Source organism: Panulirus ornatus, chromosome 69 (genome assembly GCF_036320965.1).
Source record: "Panulirus ornatus isolate Po-2019 chromosome 69, ASM3632096v1, whole genome shotgun sequence".
In the NCBI taxonomy this organism is placed as follows: Eukaryota; Metazoa; Arthropoda; class Malacostraca; order Decapoda; family Palinuridae; genus Panulirus; species Panulirus ornatus.
The window spans coordinates 9,547,577-9,559,032 of record NC_092292.1 but is presented as its reverse complement, the minus strand read 5'-3'; the positions used below and the strand labels follow the sequence as shown (position 1 = coordinate 9,559,032).

Genomic DNA, 11,456 nt, shown 5'->3' with positions numbered 1-11,456 from the left:
GGGGGAGGCGGCTTTAATCACTACACTGTTTAAGGCGGTTTATGAACCAGATTCGACAACCATAACACAGTCTACTGAAACTGATATAATTCCTCTGTGTTTCGGCTGTTTGCTTCAAGCATTGTCTCTACCAGATACTCAAGTTCATCTCTATCATGGATGTAGTTAGACTGAAGACATTCATATGTTTGGCTAAGTTTCCCGTAACATTAAAAAGAAAAAAGATGCTATAGTCACCATTATGTATATCTCGTGAATTATTTTTGGAAATATGATAGAATATTATTCATTGTATAAGTGTAGGAAATTAGACATCCCCACATCTACATATACACACTACGCGTACATATGTTGATACATATACATCTATTATTGTGTGTGTGTGTGTGTGTGTGTGTGTGTGTGTGTGTTCTAGCGGACTCCACCAGCAAGAAGTTGCACCGAGAGCGGAAAGTCTTCCTACACCAGTTTATATCATCGTCAACGGATGGAAAAGAGCGCATCGTTGACGAGGACCTTCTCGCCACAGAGGAGTCAAACTTACCGTACTCCAGCAAGGAGAGCAGCCTCGAAGCTGAAGGAGCCACGGTTAGGGGTCAAAGATTAAAACACACACACACACACACACACACACACACACACACACACATACTTACAAACAAACACAAACAAACATACAAACATATGCACACACAACTATGTATGAATGAGACTCACACTAGAATGTAAATATATCATAAGCTAATTAAACGATTGTTTTTTTCACCCTTTTATGAGAGTAAAAACTAAATAAATCCACAGCAAACATACTGGAAGTAACAAACATTAGGATCGCTGGCACTACTACCTTACTAAACTACGTAACAGCGAGTCAATGTCTAGAGGTAATATTAGACTGAATGATGAAAGACCAGAGGTTTTCCCATAATCATCTCGTGACCATAACACATCCAGCAGAACTCTGCCATGGATGGCGGAGAGAGAGACTAAAGTAGATGGTACAGAAATTACGTGCCTACGCAGGTTAGGAGACCTGTCACATTTCAAGGATCTTTGTTTTTAGATTTATTGTCGATCATGATGGAGGTGGTCATCATACTACTATTGTATGCTAAGGACACCGAGATAAACTGTGACTATCAACGAATACCTTGTGTGATATATACACGTCTGGTAATTCCCTTGCGATGTCTACACAACCAGAAAAAGATAATCGCAGTACTGGTATGTTACAGGCTCTTGTGTTTTTTCTAATCTTCAGTGATGGTACTCATAGTCTTCTAAAAAGTGCAGTGTATTTCGACATGTGTCTCATTTCGAAAAATGTCTTGTTTCGATAACTGTCTCGTTTCGAGAAAAAGTCCTCATTTGTCTGGGAGTGTTTTTGTTTTGGCCATCGAACATTCCCCACACCACGAACATCGAACGCTCCCCGCACCACGAACATCCAACGCTCCCCACACCACGAACATCCAACGCTCCCCACACCACGAACATCCAACGCTCCCTACATCACGAACATCCAACGCTCCCCACACCACGAACATCCAACGCTCCCCACACCACGAACATCCAACGCTCCCCACACCACGAACATCCAACGCTCCCCACACCACGAACATCCAACGCTCCCCACATCACGAACATCCAACGCTCCCCACACCACGAACATCCAACGCTCCTCTCACCACGAACATCGATTCATCATTGCATTCCTAAATCTATGGGGTGGGTTCGGTAAATGTAGCATTCAGGCACCATTCACCCGGTGTGCGAAAGTGAAACATGGACTCCCACGCTGGAAAGTGTCTCTTCCCATCTCATATTTTTTCCAGTTTCCAAACTAAACTGCTTCAAGATCAGTGTCTCTCTTCATATTGTCTCCATACACAAAACATCTTCATTTGCATCCAACCCTTAGGCCCCCTGTCTACAGTCTCCACGCAAGATATCCCCAGCCTGAATCTATCATCTCACGACACATGTCCATCTTTTTTTCGGCCCAGTTCTCTTGTATCTTCTGGTCATGTCATGTGCTGCGCTCTACATCCCTGACCAACCTGTCGTTTGTCATCCAGCTCTCCTTATATTTTCTGGTCATGTCATGAGCTGCTCTCTACATTTGTCATACCTTCTTAAAGCCTTGAAACGATACGATTTTCTTGCTTGTTTTTTCACACTCCATAACCCTCTAACACCTTCATTTTCTATTTCATCTATCCTTCTAGGGCCAACTATGTCAAATAAATCATCCATTGCTTGTTTTGTTTTTCCCCCACGGATCTTCACCACATAACACTTGGGCTTCATATCCTTCCATCAGCACTGGGCCAAACATATCTTCATGCAAGCTTCTTGCACACGCTTCCCTTAACTGTATCCTATTTACCAGAGGTTTGACTGGACATTCAATATTCCCTTCCTTCTACAACTCAGCTTCGGCTCTTCCACCACCTTCCTTTGATAGATTTTACACCTAAATTCAGTTCTTCACTTTGCAAAATTATTCTACTCTCTGATCACTCATATGAACCTTTCAAAACCAAATTTCAGATTAATGAGGTATAGATATATGGAAAATAAGATATTCGCAGAAGAAAACATTAAGACAGAAAATACACGTCACACCAACGCTCCCCACACACCAGCTAAAAACATTTTCATCAGGTTTGGATGGCAACCTTTGGACAAAACACAAGCCAGGTGGCTGCAGGCGAAGCTCATGTGTTGCAGGACTCGAGAGAAGTGTAGCCACAAACACATTTCATGCTTAAGTGTGTAGATATGATAAGCGAGGACAAACTTTCCAAGACGTGTCATATTCTTTTGCTCTCACTACAGTTTCTTTCTTGTGAGTAAAGTTCTCTGTGGAAACTGATTGTTTGTCTGCGTAGCTGCCAGGGTTTCTCGATACGCAGATCGCTGGCTTTTAGGCTAGCAAATGATTAGCTAGTTTGGCTGGCTAGATAATTGGTTGGTTGTTTAATTGGATTATCATTTGGTTCACTGGGTATTTGTACGAATTGGTTGACTGGTTGGTTGCCTCGCTGTTTAGTTGGTTAAACGCATGATTGACTGGTTGGTTCGTTGGATCGATGATTAGCTGACTGGATGAGTTCTTGGCTGATGAGAGGACTGACTAAGTGATTCGTTAACTGATTGGGCGGGTAACTGGCCGGATTACTAACTGGCTGGCTCAGTGACTGGTTGGATGGTTGACTAGCTGGGAGAATAAGTGAGTGGCTGTTGAATCACTGGCTAGGTCTTTGGTGAGGTGACTCACGACACTGTAGCTACGCGAGTCAAATGTATACATGTTGGACATGGACTTCCGCAACACCCTGATAATCACCAGGGAAATGAATGACTACCACTAGACGCCATCGCTTGCTTACGAAGCCAAAGGACAAATGACGACTTCTCCTCATTCGTCCTCTGTTTGCAACTCGATGGTTGTGAATATCACAAGAGCTCTCAGTGAAACAGGAGCCTGCTTCTAGGCGAGAGATTCATTACACTAATGAGCCGATTTATCACCTTCTCTTTCTCTCCTGTCTGGAGGTATCAAGGCAGATCGTTACCATACCACTCGCACCTAAACGCACGACACATCAGGCGCCAGTCTCACAGGTTGCCAAGGACAGCACACACAGCATTAGTCTGTCGACTCGGGCAGGCAAGGAATGAGAAAGATAATCACAAAAGGATGGTATTCATGGAAAGGGAAGGATGGTTATTGAAGAGGATTTACCTACAAGTACTTGCGTTGACATTTTACGACTGAGAAAGACAGAGAACGAGGAAGAGTATGAGAGCGGAGGAGGGACAGGGGAACGAGACATCAACAATACCGCTTCTGTTGAACGTCTTCACCGGGTAACCTTGGGCTACCATATTCCTCTGTTTGTTTCAAGTTTCCTGTGGTGCCCTATGTCACACACACACACACACACACACACACACACTCACACACACACACACACTAGATAGAGAGAGAGAAAGAGAGAGAGGACGGAGATATACGTAGTTACATGACTGAAGCCTACATCATTCTCGTCTCTAAGGCCATGAGCCATAACAAGGAAAATATCTCCGTTTCAACTCTGTGAGTACTAGAAACTTGTGATGCCTTTGTGGCCTTGTCATCCTATCAAGATAAACCCCTAGGTGAACGTTAGGAGGATCACAACAAACATCCCCTGTTATCTATGTCATCTTATATGTCCTGTATCTCTGCGAACAACAACCAGCCTCCTCTGTTATCCATGTTATGCCTTAGTATTTCTGTGTATCATCAATGACCTCCTTTGTTATGGGTTTTCCTTTGTCAGTATCTCTGCGGACCACAATTGGCCTACTTTGTAATCTGTGTTATCCCTTACGTATTTGTGTGTATCATTATTGACCCCTTTTGCTATCTATGTTATCATTTGGGTATTTCTGTGCGTCATTATTGGCTTTCTTTACCTACATTATTACTCATTTATTTCTGCGTATCATTACTGATCTCCTTTGTTATCTACATTATCCCTTATGTTAGTATCTCTGTGGATCAATACTGGCCTCCTCTGTTATCCATGTTCTCCTTTATGCGAGCATCTCTGTGGAACGCCACACCTCCTCTGTTAACTGTGGTAGGGACAGACTCACGAATTCTCGCAATGTTTATTGGATCATCAACACCAATATCAAGCATCTTGCACTAATAAGCTGATACATACGTTACTTCGTAACTTATCTTACAAATATTCAAGGGAAGTAGCTAAAGCCTTTTTGTCAAAGGCATCTGGAAATCAACTTACTGTATCACACGTCCACTGTGTCCGTCAGATGGCGCCACCTCCTTCTGCTAGTGCAGCTGACGTGCCACAGGACGAACTTTGATCTCTGTCTTCTTGAGGACAGAGAAAAACCGCCAGGGGAACCACAATATGGCCTCAGCACCGGGGCTTCTCTCAGGACCCACGTAAGGCCCGTTCAGACTAACGTGTTGGCAGCTATTGTACCACCAGCCGCCCTTCCACCTATGGGGTAAAGAGACATGGTGTCATGCCAGGAGTTGTGAGTGATCCTCTGGGACTCTGGTCTATGAGCTTCTCACCTTTGCTCAGCGATTTCACCGTATAAACAATTCACTCTATTTCTCTACCAAAATATTTCACAGGACTAATGTAATACCGGGAACTATGCATAAGCTGTTCTTACGCATGACCCTGCGCTTAGAAATAATGATAAACGATGGAGGACTTAATCATGAATGATATATAAAGGTTAATAACTATATAGGACCCTTACATACCGTATATTATTTGAGACTCTAAAGGACCTAATATTTGAAATACCTTACCCATGTATTAGTGTAAGAATGTATCACGACAGCTAAAGGAATGCAAATTATGCCACGTTCTCATACACCTAGTTAATATAATCTACAACATTGGCTCACTGTTCATCAAACTGATGTGAGGAAATATAAACTGTGGAACACGGATGACTTACTGAACGGCACAGTTCTCTGTGCTGTTGTCGTTGTCTCTGTCTTTGGTGGAGAAGCTCATTCCGTTGTGGTATTTCATGCCGTTTCCCACATCACCCGAGTACTCGCCAAGGTTCAGCCTGTAATGTAGATCCTTGCCACTGACCTCAAAATGGTCATATTTAGCCCAGCCAGTAACGCCATCGAAGTCTTCAAGATCGAATCGGACCTCGTAAGGTTCCTGGCTGGTGAGGGCGTGAATGTGTTCAAGACCGAGCCAGAACTCCTGGGTGACTTTGCCGAAACCTGTGACGTAGTCTTTCCAGGGGAGAAAGAAGTCCTCCTGCTGAGGGTACTGGTCACGCCGTTGGATCACTGTCCACCCGCCACCGTCGCTTTGAAAGTCACAATAGACGGAGACGGAGATGTTGGGGCAACAAACGTAAGGATGTATGGTGTACGTGCCGCTCACATTGTACCCACTCGTCTGCATCTCTTGACAGTTCCTGAAACTGTATGCCCAACGTGCTTTGGATCAGCAGATACAGCATTACTATACAGCCAATATATCATCCACTTCCTGTCGTAAAAGAAACAATTCCCTTTTTCATAGATTTTACCAAAAGCATTAAAGTAAATATTATGACCTACCTCTCTCTGGTCTCAGAGGCTCTAAAACAATGCATACTTGATTTTATAATCGCACTCACTTATGATGATGGTCGCACATGCGTGTTTGTTCCTCAGTCAAGAGCATGTGTCTGATGACTACACAATCTTTACAGCCAAGAGTTCCTCCACTTCTTCAAATTTAGTTATGCTTTGAGATTTTCAGTTGGATATGACACCAAGATGCATTCATTCACCATTACTGGTCATGCTTCTGGAAGGATATTGCACAGTAAGGACAAAACAGATCACTCACCACCTGGACGCCGTACCGAAAAACAGTGGCTGAAGTTTCATCCCCACACAGTTCCATCCCTCCTTCACTCTGACTCACTCTACCTCACGTCCACCCGACGTGTTCCCCTCACCTTCCATACTCCCTGCTGTGCTGCATCGAATATATTCCAGTCACTCCCCTTGCTTACCAGTATTCCTCCGACATCCATCTCGCTCATTATCCAGCCACGGACACCGCCTCCACTTACACCTACCAGCCTTGTCCATCACACACAGGCACAAATCACACGTAGTGTGAGTCATGCATCCACCCACGAGACATGCAAGTAAACAGCATCAACATCCAACTTGCCCTGAGGTTTTGACGGGAGACTCGGTGGCATCATCCACCTGCTGGTCGCCTGGCACTGGGCAGGTTACGTTTATCATCTGTGAAATGTTGAAGCTGCCTTCTTGGCCCGTCGGCCCCATTACTAACAACAAGACGGTTACTTGACTCTCTGAGTTGATGGACAACGATGCCAGGTCACCAATTTTGATGTCTGAAAAGAATACATAACTTACAGACTTCTCTGAATGTTTCTCCTTATAACTTTCTCGTTTCAGTGGCCTGTATTCTAAGCGTAAATTCATGCAAAGTCTTTTCAGCTGCATACCTAAAGATAGTGCGCAATCGAATCTGTGTGGGACGAAAATTATTAGTGTTATTTCTATACACGTTAGGGTTTCAGGCATCATAAGAGTGAACCTTATGCAAAGATCTGACATGAAAAAGATTCTTGTGTTTACAGTGTCTAGTGTCTATCCCTGTGGGTCACATCAAGTTCATTAAATGATCACTTTACCTGCAAATCAAATAGTCATGGCGAGATGTCCGATGAATCCAAGGTAATCTTTGTTGTACTGAAAGTTTTAGAATATTAAAAATGTGTTAGGAGCTGGAGCTCACTTGAATTTTTCTCCCTTAACTTCAGAAATTCATGCACCATTGATTATGAAATTTAGATGAATTGACTATGGACTACTGTAAGAAGTAAACAGAAGTTATAATTTCATAAGTCAACAACATTATCTCTTCCCATAAACTTTTTTTTAATCTCCTTTATTTTTCTCTCTCTGTATTTCACCTTCCAACATAGCTGGCCACGACTGAGAGCAACCATCTATCCGTGACATGTCGGCTACTGCAGACCAAAAAAAAGAAGATAAAATCAAGTGCATAGTAAATGAGGAAGCACAGAGGTGGGTGACTCACTTGTTATGGCTGGGTCCTCTGCATGGCTCACCACCGCCACCGCAGCCACCATCACAAACAGACTCGCCGACAGCTTCCCCCAGTCAGCCATGTCTCTAGAAAGAGATTGAACATGAACGAGTTTCCCCGTATTATGAAAACGCATAATACGCCCATATTATGGGAGGATGCTAAGGAGGCAGGCAACTGAGTCAGGGTGAGTGGAGATACACCAGCAAGCGAGATGTATGTGTATGTGTGTGTGTGTGTATCTCCTTCTTACCTTGCCTTGCTGGACGCAGGGTTGTGCTGTGGGTACCTCTCGCCCTTGGGAATATGCTGGGGCACGGCTGCAGGAAGGTGCTGACAACCTATTCCTGCCGGACCGCGCTGGACTAGGGCAACTCGCAAGTGTCCGCGCTTCTTATAGCAGCGTCGAGTGAGATGTCACGTGGCAGATTTCGTTAACGTCTAAGTTTCCTATTAGGTAAGCTGTGTTCACAACTGCTGGGATCAACAGGAGAAACTGTTAAAAACAGATTTCAGATATGCCACGAAATGTCGCACCACGAGTTGATTTTGATCATGAACAATTTAACTGATATTTAGTTCATGAGAATGAATAAAAACAAAAGCAAGGTGTACAAAAATTTCAAAGACATATTCACATACAAATACACACACACACTTAGGCCACAAGCACAGAGTGTATGTGATCTTAAAAACATTTTTCGGTCGGTGGATACTGATAACATTAACGACGCTGGTAGTTGATAGACCTACAACCCAAGCACCCAGCGAGTCACACAAACACACACACACACACACACACACACACACACACACACACACACACACATATATATATATATATATATATATATATATATATATATATATATATATATATATATATATAAATCCCTGGGGATAGGGGATTAAGAATACTTCCCACGTATTCCCTGCGTGTCGTAGAAGGCGACTAAAAGGGGAGGGAGCGGGGGGCTGGAAATCCTCCACTCTCGTTTTTTTTTTAAATTTTCCAAAAGAAGGAACAGAGGGGGCCAGGTGAGGATATTCCAAAAAAGGCCCAGTCCTCTGTTCTTAACGCTACCTCGCTAACGCGGGAAATGGCGAATAGTTTAAAAGAAAGAAAAAGATATATATATATATATATATATATATATATATATATATATATATATATATATATATATATATATATATATATATAACCTCGTCTCTTCGAGGTATATCAAGTGACTGTTATATTTCTCTTGTGTCTCCCCTGATGATTTGATTATTACACGAAAATGCACTTGGGAACTTATCGTGTTTCATTTTCCCCGTGGACTCATAGAAATATATATATATATATATATATATATATATATATATATATATATATATATATATATATGAAAGATTACTTCCCACGTATTCCCTGCGTGTCGTAGAAGGCGACGAAAAGGGGTGGGACATGGGGGCTGGAAATCCACCCTTCCAATTTTTACTTTACCAGAAGAAGGAACAGAGAAAAGGGCCAAGTGTGGATTTTCTCTAATGCTTAGTCATCTGTTCTTAAAAAAGATTTAATTCTCATAACGCCACTATGACACATAATTTGACTACCTATGGCCAAAGAGCTCATAGTTCTTACACTGAAGTACATTTTTCAAGAGCGGAATCGCCTGCCGACTTAGTGTCTACACGAATGGTGGATACATCGGGCAACAAACACACCAGTCGCTTTCATGTATCCCCCACCAGCAACTGCAAGAAGCGACCCGTTGTCCTAAGTCTCCCGTCTGGACTACCCAGCCTCCCGTGTCCACTAACGTACCTGGTGTTCGTCATTCTCATATAACCTAATAATTGACGTGGACGAGTCAAGGGTCAAGTTTGTTGTAGAGGTCTGAAGTGCACCGAGAGAGGAAAAGCTTGCAAGACTCGATGCCGTCAAAGGGGGATCAAGTTCCCTGTTGTCCCTTCATACCTGATTCCAAGTGATGTGTTCACCCTTACCTCTCTTTCCCTCAAGCGTCCGCTTTCCCAGGTTCGTTAGCATGATCATGCTGTGTCGTCTTAACCACGAGTACTATCTGATCCTTTCCTGTACTTATGATGAGTACAACAGATTCTTCCACTGACCATTAAAAGGTATTATGGAGGTTTATCGAATGATGTGAGGCCAGAAGGTATGGGATGCAGAGCGGGTTGCAAGGTGACTTTGATCAACATCAAGCCTACGCGGTTGCTCCTGGTTGGTGTTACAATTTTGTCCTGTGGTCCCTGTGGCAGGTAGAGAGGGTTATGAAAGGGGGAGGAAAAAAAAGAAAAACAAAGAAGACAGAAAGAAAGAAGAGGAAGAGATCGACCAAAGATGATGGACGGAAAATGAAACGAAAAAAAAGAGCAAGCTTCGCCAGTGAATTTTGTACACACTGCAAGATATTATTTGATATCTCGTACCTACAGTGAAGGATCCTGCATACTGATGTGCAGCTCAGTGCAGATTTAGAACGATGAGAAACAACGATGATGGTGTACTTCACACATGCATGCTGTTAGTCCACGTACATTCTAAAATTTAGGTGTATCATTGTGGTAAAATATTTGCATGGTTTTTATCTTACCTCTACTGAGCCTGTCAGTGTAAAACAGCGGTTGGAAAGCTAATCATTGCCTTACTACAGGCGATAGTCTACTATCCTCCTGCACTCACTCCAAAGCATAGGAAAGACATAAGACAAGGTGCTCATTGACTGTGAGGTAGTACACAGAATCAATGAGACCTGAAGAAACTTGTCTAAGGCTTCGCCTCCCGAAATTATCTTATTCTGATCCTCCCGCTAGCAATGCTGTGGTTGATCGCACCCACCTTTTCACAGTCTTTACCAAAACTAGCAATGCCTTTGGTCTGTGACTTCATCTAAGTCTGGTTATACTTAATTGAATAGCATTTGAACAACTGTATAAAGTAATGAAACCTTGACCAAATCATTGTCCTGGCTTTAATCACGTACTTGTAATTACCTATTTGTACTCTCAGGGGAAGGAGTTTTACGCTGGTGAGGGCCCATTACCTTCAGTCATATTCTTAAGAGACTTACAAACTACTAGCTGCTAGTTGGCCCACTGTTGCTGAGGACATAAGCGACGATTCAGGACAATATCTCAAGGGTCGAAACCCTAGAAGAGAATCCTAATAGTAGGAGATTTATGGAGATCTCCCCCAGAGAAAACCTCCCTCCTATTACCCTCAACTATGGGTGCTGCCGCACGGTCACGGGACCCCAGAGTGACTAGGTAGGCTGCTGCGACTCCTTGATGTCAGCACAAACCCAGCAAGTGAGGTGCATGGCACCAGGGACGCTTCTGGATCGAATTGAAATGCTATTCTCACCATAGGATCGATAAGTCCCTTCACGAGAGCGGATAAAGAAAAGGACTCCGCAAGAGGGATAGTGTCTCATAAATCCACTAAGACCAGGCATGAATGATAGAAACACTCAGATGTCAACAAGGTTCCAACGGGAGTTTCGCAGCCATGGGAGAGTCTCAGTTTATGATCGTCCCCTTGCCTCCTCATACGTGTCAAATAAGTATTTGGTGTCGATTAGAATCAACAGTACCTTAGGCCTGGATGGGTCTGTTGATGCAGCGGCGAGCCTGCTGTCCGATGACAATCGGGAACGGGGAACAGGAAAAAATCTTGCGTAGAGAGCAGAGTAGCTGATTGAGTCAAGCTGGAGACTGGTCCTGGATAGGCGAGTTCAAAAACTTGGCTATATTGGTCAAATTATATAACAAATTACATGTAAAATAAACTGCTCAACG

General features: G+C 43.3%; 1 protein-coding gene across 1 annotated transcript; it reads right to left on the bottom strand.

The window, feature by feature from the left end:
- Positions 1-4,651: 4,651 nt before the first annotated feature.
- LOC139747694 (microfibril-associated glycoprotein 4-like) lies at positions 4,652-8,046 on the bottom strand. Its single transcript, XM_071660292.1, has 5 exons — positions 7,900-8,046; positions 7,638-7,732; positions 6,735-6,924; positions 5,500-5,988; positions 4,652-5,024 (listed from the first exon to the last, which is right to left on the bottom strand). The coding sequence occupies exons 2-5, from the start codon at positions 7,726-7,728 to the stop codon at positions 4,850-4,852; spliced, it is 945 nt and encodes a 314-aa protein (XP_071516393.1). The 5' UTR covers positions 7,729-7,732; positions 7,900-8,046; the 3' UTR covers positions 4,652-4,849.
- Between the last annotated feature and the right edge of the window lie 3,410 nt (positions 8,047-11,456).

Coding starts and splice junctions, on each gene's coding strand:
- LOC139747694 (XM_071660292.1), bottom strand. CDS start 7,728: ATGGCTGACTGGGGGAAGCTGTCGGCGAGTCTGTTTGTGATGGTGGCT. Junction 6,925..7,637: donor AGAGGACCCAGCCATAACAA/GTGAGTCACCCA, acceptor TATTCTTTTCAG/ACATCAAAATTGGTGACCTG. Junction 5,025..5,499: donor ACAGAGAACTGTGCCGTTCA/GTAAGTCATCCG, acceptor TTTACCCCATAG/GTGGAAGGGCGGCTGGTGGT.